The sequence below is a fragment of the Anastrepha obliqua genome, chromosome 4 (genome assembly GCF_027943255.1).
Source record: "Anastrepha obliqua isolate idAnaObli1 chromosome 4, idAnaObli1_1.0, whole genome shotgun sequence".
Taxonomy (NCBI): domain Eukaryota; kingdom Metazoa; phylum Arthropoda; class Insecta; order Diptera; family Tephritidae; genus Anastrepha; species Anastrepha obliqua.
Genome location: NC_072895.1, coordinates 54738980 through 54758712, shown reverse-complemented (window position 1 = coordinate 54758712; position 19733 = coordinate 54738980). Strand labels below are relative to the sequence as shown.

Genomic DNA, 19733 nt, shown 5'->3' with positions numbered 1-19733 from the left:
GGTAATGAAGGTGACCGTCCTGGAAGAGGAAGAAAACGAACTTTAAACACTTCTAACAGCCGAAAAATCATCAAAAAAAGAGTTCAACGAAATTTTATGGTCTCGATGAGGAAAATTGTTCGTGAGACAGGCATAAATCGTGAATCAGTTCGCCTTATAGCAAAAAAAGAACTTGGACTTAAGCCTTATACACTACAAAAATGCCAGCTGCTCACGGATGAAAACAAGAAAGTAAGACTCGAAAGATGTCGCTCGCTCCAACGTCGAGTCGCAGGTACGGGCTGGGAAAACAAGCTCAAAATCATTTACAGAAGCCCCTGGATCTTCGTCCATTGTTGAACATCGTCAAAATTTGCGATCTGTCATGGTATGGGGTGGAATTTGCGCCAGTGGCAAGACTCCTCTGATTTTCATAGACCAAGGCATATTAGAGGCAGTTGTTCTTCCCTGGTCCCAGCAGCACTTTAGTGACGATGAGTGGACGTTTCAATAGGACTCGGCACCAGCCCACAGAGCAAAAACAACCCAAGAGTGGTGCAAAGCCGATTTCCCCTCTTTCATTACTTCCCAAGAATGGCCACCCTACTCACCGGATTTGAATCGATCCAACAGCACGAAATCATCATTATCATCGTCCTTTAGCGTTACAACCCGGGGTGGGTTTCAGTCTTCTCTACGATATACCTCCAGGTCTCTCTGTCTCCTGCTAGATATTTTCAGTCGGGCGTACTTCGAGCGTTCTTAGGTCTTAGTTACCTACGCAGACGACCTTTAATTCTCATCATGGATTTTTGCTGCATTACAAGTTTTTAAGCATACATGCCTTCCATTCTTAGAACATGTCCAATCCTGTCCTTAGGTTTTGTGCTTTGATGAATTTGACAATGTCCTCGCCATGCATAAATTGGAGTAACTCTTCATAGGTGCATATTATGTAATTACCTCTTTCGGGAACAATCATGGACCACACTTCCGAGCCATGTGTAGCAATGGGTCTCACTATTGTTTTATATATACTCAGTTTGCAAGTACCAAATAGTCTCTTCGATTTAAATAGGTGCTTATGGCCAAAGCATGTTTTATTTGCCGTAATTATTCGGTCCTGGATACACTCTGTAGCGCGTCTGTCGTTTATGGTTAAGACGCCCAAATACACCTTTTCTCTCAATGCTTCCAGATAGCTCCATATACTTATATTTTTATTGGTTGACCGCGAGCCCAACTCTTCCTGCTGCTTTTTCCATGTTTTCGAATAAGTCGTTAAGGTAGCGCTAGTTTCGAGCAAGAAGGGCGACGTCGACCGATTGGGCAATTACTAAACCTGACCGATTGAATACGTTTTTGGAGATGGTAAAATTTTTAATTGCATGATGCACAAAATATAGCACTAAATGTGTTAGCCGCAAAAAATACCTTTGTAAAATTTGTTCTGAGACATATCTGATCGATGCTTAGTAATAGCACTACTTAGCGTAAGAACTCTACTTCTATATTTTGTGCTTTTATAAATTAGTTTTCTATTTATTAAATTAAAAATGCTATATTCCTTGAATTATATTCAAAATAGTTTCTTTCATATGCTGGGTAATATTGACCCATTAATGTCGCATGCGTTTCTTTTCACGACGATAGTATAAGGGTTGAGCTTTTTTTTGACGCACAAAATATAATAAACATAAGATGAAAATTAAATATTTGGATGCCATTAAGATAGTTTAAATTTTTATTTCAAATCATTTTGTTAATAGGCATAATTTGCTTTAAACTTACATTTGAAATCATTTAGTAGGAAACTCGTGAAAATTATTAAAATGCATGCACACATACTAGGTTGCTCAATAAGTTTTGAAGTCGATGAGAGAAGGCGTTGCTACTAGCCCGAATTCTTTTTGTTATTGTTGGTTATTTCATATGAACGTAAGTGAAGTTTCATTTCAATTACTTCTTTTTCACAAGTCATTTATTATCGACGTGTACTATTTTCTACAATGGGAAAAAATCAAGTGATTAATATTTATTTTCGGAAGGTTTAAACGCAAACGAAATTTATGAACGAAGTGTATAAGGACTTTTCGCCATCAATTAGGACAGTAGAAAGATGGGTTGCTGAATTTAAACGTGGGCGTACAAGCCGTGACCAGATCCACGTCAAGGACGTCCACAAACAGCAACAACATCAGAAATTGTAGAAAAAATACAGGATATCGTATGGGAAATCATCGAGTGACTGAAAGAGATTTTGTAGAAGCCCTAAGCATCTCATTGGGCAGTGTAAGCAATGTTTTGACTTAAGTATTGAGTTTCAGAAAGCTGTGTGCGCAATGGATGGCACATTCGCTAACAATGGAACAACAACACATTCGATTGCGACATTCTCATCAGCATTTTGAGCGTTTTCGAAAGGGTAAAGTGGATGTTGTGCGTCGATTCATTACTGTGGATGAAGCTTGGGCCTACGACTATGATGCTAAATCAAAATAAAATGCTAAAAAGTGGTGTAAAACGGGGGTTTCAGCTCAGAAACGAGTTCGTGTCTAGAAATCGGGGAAGAAGGTTTTGGCATCAGTGTTTGTGATTCGAAGGGAATTTGGTTGTTGATAACTTGCAAACTGGTAAAACAATAAATTCTGAAAGACTCAGTGTGCAAAAGAAAATAGATCTTTTTCAACAGGACAATGCACCGTGTCACAAGAGCATTTTAACAATGGCTAAAATCCATGAATAAAACTCCGAATTGTTGGAGCATCCAGATTGGGCACCTACCAACTTCCTGAAAAAATTCATGCGTGAAAGCGTCTTTCATTAAATGATGAGGTTATAACTGCTGTGGAAGCATATTTTACAGCCCTCACTACATTCTCACTTCTGGGATGAAATTCATAAATTGGAATCTCCTTGGAAGAAGTATATTGATCTTGCGGGAGACTGTACTGTATAATAAAGTGTATTTCCAACCATAAAACTGTATTTTGTTTATCGAACCGCAAAACTTATTGAACAACCGAGTACATAAATCAAAAGTAAATTCCCCACAAAATTCGAAAACCTCACTGTCTTTGCTAAAGCAAATATTTTTAATAAATAAATAGTGTTGTGTTTGTTTTTTTCGTTTATTATATACAATATTTTTATTGTAAGCCTTAATAGTATTGTTATTTAGTAGGAGTTACAAGGTATGTATTTATGTATTTATGAATTTATCGTATTCACTTCGCTTTTTTTATTTTTTTGTGCTTATACATACATTTATACATGCTTATGTATGTATTTTAGTATATAGAAAACCTTCGAAAACGCTTAAATATCAATGTTGCACATTCTATGGACACTTTCAGGCGATAGCAAAAAAACGAATGCTACCTTACATTACAAACTCTTAAAACAAATACACAAAATAAGGTTAGTCGAACTAAAGTTGCTTTTATAGTTGTACATACATACATATGTATGAAAATAAAATGTATACGAAATAAGTTATAAAATGCTTCGTACGTCACTATCGAGCGCCGTTCCTCCAACTCGCCAAATATTTTTTACTTCCAATCACCAATTTATGTTGTACTTTGTTAGCGTGCCATGTTTTCCATAAGCTGCCACAAATATTACAAATACTTGGATATGTAGTGTTTTTGTATTAGACGACCCGATTTCTTTTTACATATATAAAAACGTATTAACTGCTAATCGTTGAAATTGGAGGTCTGTGGTGGGACTCTTGGGTAGAGCTGTGAATGAGAAAGGGAACGGAAGAAAATAATATTAAATTTATTGTGAAATATAACAAACAAGGGGACACAAAGTTAATCATCCAATTTTGTTTTTCAATAACTTTTTTACTAAGTGAAAAAATAAACAAAAAAATTATTTTGAGTGATGGAAATCTTTCTTTCCACCTTTACGCGCTCTATTGCTTGTGCGTTTGTATACTGCAGATGTCTAGCTTGCAAGTGTCAAATATGATTGATGTACGCCACCACTTGCAAAAATTATAAATTTTCCGATAAGATGATTAATTTTGCGCCACCTTGTGTAATTGTGATAGTAATAAAAAATTATTAAAAATGCCTACACTGGAAAAAAAATTATTTTAGTTTTCGCAAAAATTTAGTTAGGTTTTTACTATTTTTTGTACTTGTACAGTAATGTGCAAAGCAACTGCAACAGTATTGAGCAACTTTTCGGCCGCAGTCAAACATTGCAGAGACCAACACAAATTTTGAACCGAACTCAAACCTAGGACTTTTGGTATACTAAATCCGAATCTGAAGTAAGAATAAAAACAGATTCGTATAAAGTGAGACGCAAAGCAAGCAGTATGCTTTAAATTCAACAGAGTGCCGACGAAATGTTTTTTTATACGATTAACCGATCTCCATTATAAATACTTGTACAGTGAAAGTTCCATGGAGCGATGTTCTAATAAGCAGGTAACGGGCCTATAATGGGACTGCCACAAAGGGTTCGTTGCTGCAACAAAATTGACTGAAAGAGAGTCGACTATGCCAAATAAATGCCGTACGCCAAGCCGGAATGCACAAAAACTGGCAACTTTCTACTTTTGCCGCACGGCAAGTGCGGCCAAAATGGCAACTGATTAAAAAAGAACAATTTTTTATCGCGCAAATTTTTATCGATGGTGTTTTTTATTATATCAAAGTAAATGCAGAAAATAAATGGAACTTAAATTGATTGAATCAATTCGAATGCACCTTTATCATTTCGGTAAAAGAGTAGAAAAAAGATTCCGCTTAACCAAGTTGTCCTGAAAAATTAATTCGCGTTCCGATCCGCAACCACCGGTTACGACTACGCTAAATTCTATTAAAACCCTCTTTCGCTTCAATAAACATTAGATCCATAACATATTTCACAACCAATAAAAACTTGATTATGCTCAACGAAATATATTATTTGCTTTCACGGGAAGAACATCTATTTGTTTTTATCTGCGGCAATACTTTCGCTGTGGCTCCACGGAACGCTTTCACGTCACTTCGGTCAAATGCGTTGCCACAACGAACCCATTGTGGCAGGCCTATTAATGCAATATTCGTCGCAGCATTTCGCTCAGTAAAACATAACCAAGATGAAATTCGCATCAGCTGATTGACAAATAAAAAATTAAAAAATGCAACAGCGAAAGGCGGAAGTAAGTAATATCGTTTGTACACTGAGAGCTGATTCTGTCAACCAGCGACAGCAAAATTAAAAAAAAAAAATATCATCGAATTTTACCAGAGGAACTTTGTCGTCACTTTGCTCAGAGGAACCCATTCGCGTTTCGAGAGAATTAGGATTAGGAAATTTTATTGTAGTACAACTTTTTTGACATTTCTAAAAGCGGCAGTCCCTCATAAGTAAAAAAATTGAACATCATAGTAGCTTTCATTGTACATTAAAAATGGTTGATAACGCGTACTGGCTAACTCTTTAGCTAAAAAAAATTATGAAAAATTATATTAAAAAAAAGAATATTAGTTATTGTTAAATACCCTCCCTTTGATATTCACGTTCTTTTCATGCCTTCTTAGTCACATTAATCTTGCTATACTCACCCCCAGCAGATTTCTGGGCACGTATCCTTCCTCATCGTTCGCATTCTTTGCCCACCACCATTCACTTTCGGCATCATCGCCTTTTCGCAGGATAACCAAACGATCGTTGACTTGGAATGTAAGTTCGTCGCTGTTTTGAGCATCATACGAGAATACCGCATACACTTCGCCATTATGAAGTATACCGAGTTTCTCTTGAATACCTGCAAAGAGGTAAATGAGAATATAATGATAATGTATGAATGATTATTTAGAAAGGCTTCTGCAAACACTTACTGTATAAATACTCGGAGCAACCATCGAAACCTTCTTCATCCTCCTCGCATTTCTCCGCAGGTGTTTCATGATCTGACAGTGTCGATGCAAACAGACATGCACCATTTTCCACCAAGAACTTCACCATGGACAAATTATTGCAACTGGCCGCACAATGCAGTGGCGTCCAACCGTCGGAGTCTTGTGCATTCACGTCGCAACCAAATTCCACAAGAAATCTGTAAAGAGTGCATAGAAAGTGGAGCAGGGAAATGCAAACATGCATTTTTATTTAGGCGTTCAAACTAACTTTTAATCTCCACTTACTTGACTATGTCAAAATGACCCGCACAGATGGCGTTATGCAACGCAGTGATGCCTTCGTCATTCGCTGCGCTAGGATTTGCAACCTGCATTGCGGTCTTTTTCACCAATTCCAACTCACCCTCCAGACTAGCGTCTAGCAATAAAGCAAGCGGATCAAAACTCACACGACGCGCTAATTTTGGTTTACCGTTGCTAGCCGTCGCCGATGCGAGTGAGGAGGTGTTTGGCGCACTACCGGTGGAAGCGGCACGCCGCTTGAGGCCACTGTTATCGGTGGTGGTAGATTCACTTCCGCTCACGCCATCGCTGTGCCGTTCTATCTTATCCAATTCATCCATGCTGGAACTGGATTGAGAATTGCTGTTAGGCGAATGCTGTTGGTGTGTTGGTTGAGCGCTTGTCGCTGACGGCACTTGTGGTGGCGAATACTGCGGTGGCTGTTCGGGTGAAGAGGCAGCCGAAGATGGCGCGCTATTCGCACCAGTTGAGCGATTCATACTGCTGGTACCAGCGACGCCACCACCCACACCACCGTTAACACTTTCCGGCGCATCTTTGTTGCGCTCGCCTCTGTGGCAACCATCCGCAGGGTACAGAAAAGATGTTGCAGCTGGCACATCCATTTTGCGTGCAGCTTGTAGTGGCGGCTTAGGTACACTGTTGCCTAACTTAAGACGCGGCTGCTCGCACATAGGCTGCTTACGTATTGTCAGCGGTTTCGCCTTGATCGGCAGATTATCATTGATATTGAGCGTTTGCAGGCCTTGTGTGGCTTGTTGTAATTCAACTGCTGCGGCAGCTGCTATTGAAGCCGCGTGCACGGCAGGTTTCTTTAACATCGACGTAGACGCTGTTGTTGTTGTTGCTGCTGTTGTATTCGTAGCGCCGCTTGAGCTGTGGTCGTTCGTATGCTCTGTGGGCGATATTTTGCTGGGCTTAGGTGGCAATGCGGGTCGATCAGAATACGCTGCGTTCGCTGTTGTCGATGCTGAGCTTGTTGTCGCTGTTGCTGTGGCACTCACCACATTTGGCGCAACACGGTTTACTTTTGGACTGTAGGTAATCATTTTCGGTATAGAGCTGGTCACTGATGTAGGTGCTACGCTGCTGATGGGTTTTCGCGGCGGTATCGCCAAACTACCGGATACATGCGTCTGTAGCGGTTTCGGTTTCGCATGCACGCTGTCACCACTGGCGGTTGTAGTCGTCGACGCGCTTGTATGTGCCACAGCGGTGGCCAGCGACTTATTAGCAGCGCCCAAAGGCATACTGTGCACGGTCAATTGTTGCTGCTGTTGAATGTGTTGCTTCTCTGTCAACGCTTCGTTTGCTGCGCCTTCGCATTTCCTCTCCAATTCGTTGCGTTCCTTTGCTGCCGCTGCTGCGCTATTTAATTTACTGATCATGGCCGTTGCTGAGGTGGCGGAACCGATGCTTTTCGGTATTTTACTGCCAGTTGTCGTGACCCCGGCTGTGGTGGTGGTGGTGGTGTTGACCGAGCCTGTTGACGACGATGAGGTAATTGATGATGCCTCAGTAGCACGCGCAGCTGCCTCGGCCGCTTTGGCCGCCTCCGCCGCCTTCAGCAAGTCCCGCTTTTTCGGACCCACTTCGGCATAGATGTGCATCGATGTATCCACTTCCACGGGCTTAGTTGGTTCCGCGGCTTTAGCGGCCGCCAGCGATGCTGTTAGCATTTTCTTCGCCAACTTTGATTCGTCACTTTCACCACTAAAGAACGACGTCTGCGTATTAGCGGCATTTGTGCCGCTGTTGAGCACATGCACATTTGGCGCGCCGCCTTGTGGACTGTGCGTAGCGGCAGTTATGTTGAGTTTCATGTGCGTCAAATCTTGTATCAGCTGATTTTGCTGATTGGTGTTAGCGGTGGCAGCTGCATGTTTCAATATATTGCCTGCGCCCAAGTAGCCGCTTCCAGGTGCGATCGCCGACTTCTGTGGCGTATGTATGTATGGCTCGACAGCAGCTACATTGCCGCGTTGCATACTCCGATTCGGTTCACGATTGATAATATTAGGGAACTTTGAAGAGTTATGTTGCTGTTGCGCAGTAGTTAATAGATTACTAGCTTGTTTTTGCAGCAATTGCTGTTTGAGTGCGGCCACGCCTTGTTTGTGGTGGTTGGTTTGTTGGTGATTGTACGCGGCATTGGTCTTAGGGTTATTGTACGCGTGCGCCGCAGGCTGATGTGACGGTTGCTGAGACGCAGACTGTTGGTGCTGTTGCTGTTGTTGTTGCTGGTGTAGTTGATTTTGATTTTGCATATTATTTTGTAAATTGGCGGTTTTTTTACGTTGCAGCCTTGTCTGTAGCTCGTAAATGCGCTGGTCAACGGAGCGCAGTTCAGCCTGCCGTTGCTGCAATGCCTCACGTTGCAAATGTAAGCGGGCATCTTGTTGCAGCGATAGTTGATTACGATACTAAGGGTGCAAGTTTTAAAGAATTTGTATTAAAATTGAAAAAGTTATTATAAAATATGGCCTAGGCTATTCGGAACTTACCACCAATTCACGCCGCAACTTCTCGAGTTCCCGTGATGCTTGTGGCGGCAAGGGCTGTGCATTGCCATTATTACCACCAGTTGATAGCAGATTTATTGGACAGCGACGATCGCGTCTTAATTCCTCCAGTTGTCTAGTGAGCGCTTCCACCTTCGCAACTGCCAAACTAAGCTCTTTCTCCTTTTCACTAAAAAGAGCTCGAATCGAGTCCAGATCGTTGCCTATGGTATGAAAAAATTTACATTTTGTTTAAAAAAAGGTGGAATAGACAATACAAATAAAAACACAGTAATGGAAAAGGCGACATAAATATTATTTTAAAACATTTTTCTTAATATTTGGTGTTGAAAAGAAACTCAATGTGTGGGTGCAATATTAATTACCGCATACGAGTTTTTAAACTGAATTGACGCCTGGGACTATTTGCGGAAATATAACGAAGGTGGCACTTTTTTTTAAGCGGATGGTATTCAAAGCCATTTTAACGGCCAAAGCGGTTTCGTTGTGGGTTTGGTGGAATTGATAAAAATTATTGGGATGCGAAATAAGTTCGTAGCGTTTTTATCGAAGACTTTTATTTAAACAAAAAACAATAATTCTATCAATAAGTTAATCAAGTATATATTCATGGCTACTGTTTACAACCACTTTCCACCTCTCGACCACTTTGTTAATGCCGTTCCACCAAAAATCGCTGGGTCTGGTGACAAAGAAGTTGTTGAGCCAGTTTGTAAGGACCTCTTTGTTATCGAAGGTAACACCCTTCATATGGTTTGACAGGGAACAGAAATGATGGTAAGCGGTCGGTGAAAGTTCAGGAGAATATGACGGATGCTGAAGCACCTCCCATTCCAGCTCTTAGAGTGCGGCTTTGACGATTTGTGCAACATGGGGCCTGGAGTTGTCGTGAAGGAGTCTGGTTTGACCATGTTGATCAGGCCTTTTCAGTCGAATAGCCTCATTCACGCGGTATAGGTGGGCAATGTAGAGCTCCTTGTTGACCGTGGCATTCTTTTCGAGCATTTCCCAGTGCACCATCTTCACTGGATGAAGATCCGGTTTCATTCACAGCTTTGGCGTATCTCCTGGACCCACCCACTCCTTTCTTTGCTTCATATTGAAGTATATGCACCCTTTCCAATCTCGTGTGACGATTCGGTACAAAATGCGTTGTTTATGATTTGCGTTTGAAAATATACTCGTACACTGCCGAGTATATGGGTATGAGTGCATGGTGATTTTTTTATATAATATTTAAACTGTTCTTCGAGCTAAACTTTTTTTTTAATTGTTTATGCCATAACCAAAACCAACTAAATCAAATTTTCAAACTATATACAAGATTAAGAAAACTTTAACAAATATTCCGCTAAATAATTAACTATTAGAAATTTTAGTATTCACTTACTTTAGGCTTACGAAATTTTAGTAAAATAAGTGCGGCCGCTGTAGACGAATGGGTTGGTGCGTGACTACCATTCGGAATTCACAGAGAGAACGCAGGTTCGAATCTCGGTGAAACACCAAAATTAAGAAAAACATTTTTCTAATAGCGGTCGCCCCTCGGCAGGCAATGGCGAATCTCCGAGTGTATTTCTGCCATGAAAAAAGCTCCTCATAAAAATATCTGCCGTTCGGAGTCGGCTTGAAACTGTAGGTCACTCCATTTGCGGAAAAACATCAAGACGCACACCACAAATAGGAGGAGGAGCTCGGCCAAACACCCAAAAAGGGTGTATGCGCCAGCTATATATAGTTGTAAGTGGGTAAAAAGTCGCGTTGATTTCAATTTGTTTTGTTTTTGCAGCAGGTTTGAAATACACAAATTAAAGCGATGTTATTATGAAATTAACCCAAGGGACTGCTGCGTGTTAACAATTTTTCTTTTCAGTGTAAATTTATTAAAAAACAACAAATTTTTAAAGTTTACCTTAATTCGATTGGCTTTTTTAGGCATTCTCTACGAGATTAACAACACAAGCTTTATGATTTAACTTAGCAAATAGAAACTAACTCCAATACTTATACATATCCTAACAATTACAACTTAATGGGACGTATAATTTGATAGTTTCAATTTCAACGCTTTCAAGTCACGAACCACAAGCCACATATTAAACTGAAACTTTTCACACAATGGCGCAAAAATATCCTTCCACCGAAGAATTAATTTCATCAGCAAACATTTTAGTGTAAACGGTTATTTGACGGCAGAGGTCAAACTAGTTCGCGAGTAACTTGAATTGAACTAGTTGCAAAATTACTAGTGTGAGGTGAGTATTATAACAAAATTTTCTACTAGATATTACTATAAAAGAAGAGTGTTTCATATAATGTGCGAAATGAGGATTAGATGAATAGACAAAGTGAATGTTGTTGACGTGCTCAATCATTTGCTTCTGCTTGCTCATTATGAACTAGTTAAGTAACTGGTATGACAATAAAGCGTTAATTCAATAGTTCATTAACTGTAACAGTTATGATAGAGAAGCTTACTAGTTTGTTACATCGTATTGTCACAATTGATTTTTTATAGGGATTTGCCATGTCAAAAATACCAGTCGCTAGCATGGAAAACGATGGAAGACGAACCAAGTACTTCAGCTGCAAAGCCAACTGGTACTAAAGTACCAGTGGCCACAGGGATTACTATATGGTATGACGTGCTCTGTCCAGTTGTTTAGCGCACGCACCCCCCCCAACTGATCCATGTCACGACATATTGCATAAATGAATCCCTCACCATATCGAAAAACTTTTAACCGGTTTTCGTTTTGAACACTCGTCAACCGCCATTAACATTTTAATTAGTTAACAGCTTTAAAGGTATTATGAGAGGTTTGGATGAGAAAGCGCAATTTGTGGCGTACGCAAAAGCCATAATCCAAGCGCCTCTCCACCTAATAGCCAGCTGTAGGGATGACCTTGCGCAGCGTAGTTAGATATCATTGGCAGGATAAAGATGGGATGTACCGGCATGTAAATAAGTATATGTGGATGTATATTCATGTAAATATATTCCACTAATTTCACTCAAAGGAAATTTAGCATAATTTTTTTTTTTTTGCTTTGGCAAGCGGAAAACAGGCTAGTGCTGACGAGCTGTGAATACCGAGCCGGTTATAATCCGCTTAGCAAGGATTTCGTATACCTAAGAATTCGCGTGCTTACCGGTGCCGAGTTTGACGAGTCCGTAGTACCTCAGACTGCATGCCACATGCTATACGCCAGATGTAACATTCTACATGTTACATGATATACGAATGCCCGAAGGGGCATAAGAGAATGTGAAAGTTGATGAGTAGGTGAAGTTAAATGTGTGCGTGTTAAGGCAACGCGTAGGGTTGAAGTCAAATTGTGGAACGGTTGAAAGCAACACGCTTGCCTCTCAAATAAATCCAATTACGTTTGTAGAACATAATGTAGAATAATGTTAAGAGGCAGCCTAATCTTGTGTAACAAAAAAACAAACAAAAAATTTAGCAAAGTGCAATAATGGCAGGAATAGTGCTCCTGTTGAGCACGAGCAGGAAATGGTGGCGTCGAAAAGTAGAAATTGAAACAAAGAAGAGGCGGTGAATGAAATTTTCATAACTTTACAACATGCAAATTAAGAATTTCTCGCATTTCTCCGCTTATTGCCCTACCCTCACTTGAAACCGCCAAGCAAAGCATTGTTGCTTGTCCACTTTGCCGAAAGACACTTTAGTGCTCATGACGACTGGACATGACGATGGGCTATGGCTGCTTTTGCACCGCTGGTGCATGGCAAGTGGCGGATGGCATGTAGCGTGTGGCGTATGTTCACATGTGGCACTAGTTTTTGTGGGAAAAGGAACAAGGAGCATGTGCGCCACACTAAACACAATCCCCACAGAGCTGCAATAGGTATAGAACAGTCAACAAAGCCACTTATGTATGTATGTTTATAACAGCGAAAAAGAGGAGCCACTTTAGATATCAAACACACCCACACACATATTTTCATTTACATATAAATACAATACATATTTATCACTACACTCCTGCATACCATTTCAGCTAGGTATGCAGTTTAGGGTATACCGTTGTCTTGTTTGATACTTACTCAGCGTAACATTGTAAGTCTTCTGTAAGTCCACTTGACCTCGCAGCGCACGCAAGCGTCGCAATTTGGATTCCTGCGCCTCCACGCGCTCCCGTAAACGTCGCAGGCGTTCACCTTCAGCGCTGGCGACCGCGTTGCGCACCTCTTGTGATTTAAGGAAACGCAAACGCTGCTCCTTGGTAGCCAACAGCTGGTGTTGTGAGTCGATTTGCTGTTGTTGTCGCAGTGCCATCGCCCGTAATTCGGCTGATGTCAGCCTGCCAGGCACCTACGCGAGGCGAATGTGGTTGTTGTAAAGAGAATACACAGGTATGTGTATGTACGAAGTGATGTGAGTATTGCGGATGTGAGAAAATGTTAATTTCATCATAATCAGCAGCAGCAGTAACGATGGCGACAGTTCGTCGAGCAGGTGAAGCGCGAATGCGTGAATGCGTGAATTCAATTTGAATTTTATTGATGTTGATAGTGATAGTAATGGCGGCGTAGTTGGTAAAGTTGGTGATGCCGTTGACGTTGGTGTTGACGTTGATAATCCCATAAAGTCATTGAAGTGATTGGAGCGTAGTCGAATCAGCGAATATTTAAAATGAAGAGAGAAAGAAAAGGAAGATACATTTAATGAAAATGATGTAAGCCAAAATTGTATGAATGCGACCATAAGCTGTAATAATGAAGATAAACAGTAAGCTACAAGGTAATCAATCATAAGCAATAATCAATGTAATAAATAAAAATAAATTTAAGGTAATTGCGACAGGTTTATTTAGTAAGAAAAAAAATTAAATATGCAGTGCTTACATTATACCTGTGGGAACAAGCAATAACTGCCTAAGTGCAAAATGATGCTTACGGAAAAAACAATTTCTGAGTAAGCTGTAATTTCTTCGATCTTTAAGAGAGCTTAAGAAGGCATATCACACGGTGTGTGCAAGTTCGTGACTTAATAATTCTTTCTCAAAAAAGGAGATGCTATATCGAAGCACGCCAGTATCTACAGCACAGCCAAACTTGTGTGAATGCAGTGGAATATGCGAAAATCATAATAAGTATTAACGCTAAGCATAATAAATATATTGTATTGGCAGAAGATAGGATCCAAAGCTGAATGGGTTTGAGCGCGACGACCATTAGGTAGGCCCCGGTGTCGAAACCCACAATGAAACACTAAATGATAGAAAATGTTCGTCTCTCGACAGTCAATGGCTAACTTTCGATAATATTTCTGTAATGATAAAGCTTCTCTATCTGCCGTTCGGGGGCATTGGGCGTTTATTCCCACTTTTACAGACTTGTGTCCAATTGAATCTGGACTCACTCCCATTCCTCTAAGAGAACAACAGATGAAGTGTACCATTTCAATGTGTGTTTCACTGGAAGATTTGTAGATGGATTGAGAGGAAATGGATGACGCTTTAGTAAGAAAGCGGGAATCAAAGTACTAATAGTTAAAATTAATTCTGAAAGTCTAGTGGCAATCAAGGCATCATGCTCACTCACTTGTAGTGCAATCGAAATCCGTCCAGAAATATCTGGCCTACCTTTTAGTCGCATTTAAATATTTCGTCATAGAACTTATCGTCCCCTTAGTATTAAAATAGCCAATAAATTTTTTGATGTTTTGAGAAAATGAATTTCAAACTTTTTGTCGAAAGTAGCTCTCACTCAAATCTCGTTATGTCTGTAAATATTTATTATTTTTTAACTGACGTTTTGACCCACTTTGTGGAACTAGAATTTGACAAAATTTTGACCACATATAAAATCGACGATGGAGAATCCAAAAATTCAATAAAGAAATAATAGCCTATGAGCACAAAGGCTATTGTTATACTAAGGGGACGTTATAAGGCTACCGGCCATGCTCGAGTAAACTCATCGAGCACTGGATGAAAACACGGACTTGTTGTGTTCTCCTGAGTACGGATAGATTGATTGGAAGCGATTCTGGAACTAAACAAATCGAATCTTGTGTTAGTGCTCGGGGCCTTAACCAGTCACTGTTCGATTGAAATTCAAGTGACTAAATTCAGCAAAATCTGCAGTATTTGCAAGGGAGAAAGTGGGTTGTAATTACATCGGATTCTACTCCTAAGTTGTTTTATTTTGCGAGGCTGAGTTTTAACATTTTGGCTCTAGCTTTTTAAATAAATGCAGGTTTAGATAATAGGCACCTCAGGGGGGTTTTCTCATCTGCATTTTTTCTTCTGAAATTTCTACCTGGTCACCGCTCATCTACTCCCTCATCCTTATATTTCTTTCCTATCCTAACGTGAGGTTTTTTCTTAATGGTATCAAAGTGGATGGCTTGCGCCGTACCCGAATTCACAAACCACTGTGGTCATGGAACATCAAGAGATAAAAAAAGTTTTTCTAATAGTAGTCAGCCTCTTTTTGCTAAATCTGGGGTGGCTTAGGCAATGGTAAATCTCTGCGTGTATTCATGCCATGAAAAAGTTACGCATAACTTTATCTGTCCCATGCAGTTGGCATACAACTGTAGAGGGACTCTGGAAGACACAACAAACTTAGGAGAAGTTTAAATAGAGGTTGCTTTCTGTACACAAACGTCTTCCGTTTCTCCAGAGCTACCAGAGTGAGCGTGATCTGCTGCACGACACACCAGATTGTCAGAAAACAAAAGCGATAACGTCTGGCGCAGCTCAAGGATCTATTCTTGGCCCCGATCTCTGGAATCTAAGCTACGATGATATATTGAGCATAGAAGTGCCAGAAGATACATATCTAGTGAGATATGCGGTCGACATACTTGCGGTCATACAAGCTCGGAACACTTAGGACGCTAGAAGGAAGCTAAACCAAGTCATGTTAAGGAACTCGCCAAACATAAAACCGAAGTCATCCTTATGACACGAGGTCACATGCCACTCGAGGTCAGTATGCAAATAGACGACACGTCTTTCTTATTCTTCTTAATTGGCGCGATAGCCGTTTTCGCGATTTTGGCCGAGCTTAACAAAGCGCGCCAGTCGTTTCTTTCTCGTGATAACCGGCGCCAATTGCACACACCAAATGAAGCCAAGTCCTTCTGCACCTGATCTTTCCAACGCATGGGAGGACTTCTTCTTCCTCTGCTACCACCATCTTCCTCTGGTACCGCATCGAATACTTTCAGAGCGTTTGTATCCATTCGGATGACATGACCCAGCCAACGTAGCCGCTGGATCTTTATTCGCTGCGCTATGTTTTCGTAAAGCTCATACAACTCATCGTTCCATCGTCTGCGATATTTGCCGTTGCCAACGTGCAAAGGTCCAAAAACTTTGCCATAATCTTTCTCTTAAAGTCTCCAAGCGTCGCTTTATCGCATTTTGTCATCGGGCATGATGAGGGCCTTGTAGAGTGCTATATTAGTTTTGTTGGTCGAGAGATGACTTTACTACTCATTTGCCTACTTAGTCCAAAGTAGCACTTGTTGACAAGAAAGATTCTACGTAGGAAATCAAGGCTGACATTAGTATAACTGTAAATGCTGGTTCCTAAATATACGAAATCTTTTACAGCCTCGAAATTATAACTGTCAATAGAGACGTGGGTGCCGATATGCGGCACCGGAGGTAATTCGTTTTGTCCTCGTTCACCACCAGACCCATTCGCTTTGCCTCTTTATCCAGTTTGGAGAAGGCAGAACTAACAACGCGGTTGTTAAGGCCGATGATGTCGATATCATCGGCATACGCCAACAACTGTATGCTTTTATAAAAAAATTGTGCCTGAACGATTAAGTTCTGTTCACACGACAGCGAGTCACCCTGTCTGAAACCTCGTTTGGTATCAAACGGCGCGGAGAGGTCCTTCCCAATTCTGGCGGCGCTGCTCGTAGTGAGCAACGTCATCTTGCATAGCCGTATTAGTTTTGCGGGGACACCAAATTCAGACGACACGTCCTTAGTGACCCAAAAAGTAGTGAAATATTGTACTTAGGTATTCAACTTGACTTCAGGCTTACTATCTGGGCCCAGCGGCATGCGGATACATCGGTGGGCCAACTATAGACATCGGTGGGCCAACACAGAGCAAAAGAAAGGTAATTATGGCGGCCACAAGCTCAATTCTCCTGTACGGCAGCGAAGCAATTTTTGATATCAGCGGGCAGATACCAGTCGAACTCATGGTCCGGCCACGAATGGATGTGTGCGACTTCAAGAGGAAACACGTCATCACTAGCTTCTGAGAACGGAAACTATGCTGCTGTGGCAAAGCAGATGGGGCCCTGAACCGAGTGGCCGATGGACGGGGGAACTTATTCCATCTATTGGCAAATGGGGCCAAAGGAACTACGGGGAAGTGAACTACTTCATAACTCACTTCCACTCGGGCCACGGATACTTCCGGACATACCTATACCGCATGGGCAAGGTAAGCGATTCCAAGAGCATATACTGCGAAGCGCTGAGCGATGACGCTAAATACACGTTTTTTAGTTGTGACAGATGGCTCGCGAAAAGAAATGCTCTGGAGAAGCAGATTGGCGACATCGCCCCGAGCAACATAATCAGCAAAATGCTCGAACGCGAGGATAACTGGAACGTGGTAAAGAAATACATCGAGAACGTACTAGGAAAAAAAAGATTGACCTCGACATAGTGCAACAAGGCGAAGCCGCACATATAGAGAATAAGAAGACGAGTCTATAGCATGAAAGCAGGCGATAAATATAGTGGATCCAGACGTGGGTGGGTAGAACTGGTCCTTTATGGATGCCGTTCTGGGCCCTTCAAAATATTTTTTAGATTCCTTTTTCACGCACGAAAGTTGCCTATTTTGCACTCTCCATACGAAACGGTTAAGGTGTGTACATTTTTACATTATCTTCGTAAGGATCACAGTGCTATCAAAATAGCAGCATAAATTTTAAAAATAAAACACAAAATTCACTTTCTCATGCATAATAAATAAGGATCAACCAAAGTAGCAAAGTATCAAAGCCTCATAAGCTTACTTACTTATGACTATTATCACTTTTTACTAAAGGAACTAAGAGCAGCAACGCCAAAATTGGAAGTTGAGTTGACGCAAAGAAAATCCATTTACATGATATACATACACATGCACACATACATACATACATACATACATACGAGCATACACGTACCAAGCGAAAAATATCCATTTAATGAACACTTTAACGCCATCTCAAACTTCGCCAAGGTTTTGCTGCAAATTAGCTTGGTGGTCAACACGCACAGTGTCAGCAACACCTCATGGCATGCACAGGTCACGTCTCACTAGTTAATGTATGTATGTATGTATATATTATATTACATGTACGAATAACTTACATTTAGCTTTGGTTCTGCAGTCACCACCACAGTGGGCGTAACACCTATGCCGGCAATGGCGATGGCACTGCGTGACGCTTTCGGTGCGGGCAGCATAGTCGGTGGCATTTTTGGCAAATTACCGGAGACAGGACGACACACACAGGTAAGCATTGTTTGAAACGCTGCCGAGGGATGCGATGTGGCGGTAATGCGTTGCGGTTGTCGCTAACGCACACGCGGCGCACTAATGCCGGACGCTGCGGTTTCAAATGGCGAACACACGCACACTCTGCCCGTATGACACGCTGCTGACGTATACAGAAATAATGAGAGAATTATATGGAAAGTTGTTAAAAGCACAACAACATCACAGTGAACAGCGAAAATTACATAGCAAAAATCTCACACATCAACAATGACAATTTAAGCGCGTTTGGTTTTTGTTGGTGTTGTAGTACATAATATTATACGTGAGTGCGAGCATAATCATGCACGTCCTGCTGATGCTATTATAATCATGTGACCAGCATTCGTGGCTGCAAGCTGGGCCATTGCCAATGACAGTTGTTGATGCAACTGTTTGTTGTTTTGACATTCACAAATCACTTAACCAACACACCGTGCACACGTTTCAATTTGACTCGTTTTTTTTTTTGTTTTTGGTTTTATTATTCTCGCTTCTGATATTCGAGCACTTGTTCTGTTGAGAAGAAAGCCCTTGTGCCCTTACGTTCCCTAACAGTCAAGCGATTTTATTCGTTGTTTTTTTTTTTTGGTTTTGGTTGTCAGTGGGTGTCCATTTTTGATAATTTACGGTGCTATGCCCATATATGCGCCTAATGGGCCATTAGGCATATGCTTATTCACTTAATGTGCTTCTTCTTTTTACTATTTCTTCTGGCTTTTTTTTTTTAGTTTAGCGTAGAAAACTTTTACTGATGTCTGCTGTTGACTTGCACTTCAATTTAATTCACTCCGTTAACTGCTTTGTCCATATTCACTTGTCTGCCTTCATCGCACTTGAAATTCCACTAAGGATATGTGAAGCTATTTTCATGGCTATTGTGTTGCTGGCATGTGCGTAAGGTTGGAGGTATTTGTGTGAGTGTTTTTTTGTTTTTTTTTTTGTGTAATTGTTTGGGTACCTTGCACTAACTTATTGTTGCCTATGGCAACTACAATGTGAACACCGACAATAACAATAGCAGCAGCAGCAACAACTACAGCAATTTAAATAATAAGGGTGACAGCAGCAGTAGTAGCAGCTATGTATAGTAAATACAACTGGTATTTGTTAAAAGACCCAGTAAACCACCAATAAATGGAATTCGGAAACGAAACGAATTAGAAAATAAGTTTATTCAATTTGCTAGAAAAAGTTCGAAACAATGCACTGCGTAAAATAACTATAGTGCAGGTACTCATTCAAATATCTGATTATTTATTTGTTTGTCATTTAAGTTATAAAAAAACAGTATTTTTCATAAGAATATAATTTTTTTTTTTTAAATACAGTTCATTCTCCTATAAAAACCATATTAATCCAAGTTTCAAAGTTTGCACAATTAAAAAAAAAAAATTGTAGAACTTTACCCCTAAATTTCACACTTTTAAATCAGGATATGTAGAAAATTTTCAATGCATTCGGCATTAGATAATTGGTGAAATTGGATGAATATTTAAAAATGTTGTACAATGTTTG

At 40.6% G+C, this 19733-nt stretch overlaps 1 protein-coding gene across 8 annotated transcripts in view; it reads right to left on the bottom strand.

Moving 5' to 3' along the window:
* Positions 1-3112: 3112 nt before the first annotated feature.
* The window catches only part of LOC129244638 (apoptosis-stimulating of p53 protein 1), a 154551-nt gene continuing 137930 nt past the window's right edge, over positions 3113-19733 (bottom strand). For 6 of the 8 annotated variants that reach the window (XM_054882377.1, XM_054882381.1, XM_054882378.1 and 3 more), the window contains 6 exons: positions 12747-13014; positions 8660-8880; positions 6138-8578; positions 5832-6049; positions 5556-5758; positions 3113-3725 (listed from right to left, as the gene is read on the bottom strand). In XM_054882377.1, the coding sequence (XP_054738352.1) occupies positions 3681-3725; positions 5556-5758; positions 5832-6049; positions 6138-8578; positions 8660-8880; positions 12747-13014 (3396 nt within the window). In that variant the 3' untranslated portion in view covers positions 3113-3680. Of the gene's footprint in view, positions 3726-5555; positions 5759-5831; positions 6050-6137; positions 8579-8659; positions 8881-12746; positions 13015-18049; positions 19198-19733 lie in introns of all 8 variants that reach the window. The other 2 variants (XM_054882375.1, XM_054882376.1) reach the window with 2 other exon arrangements.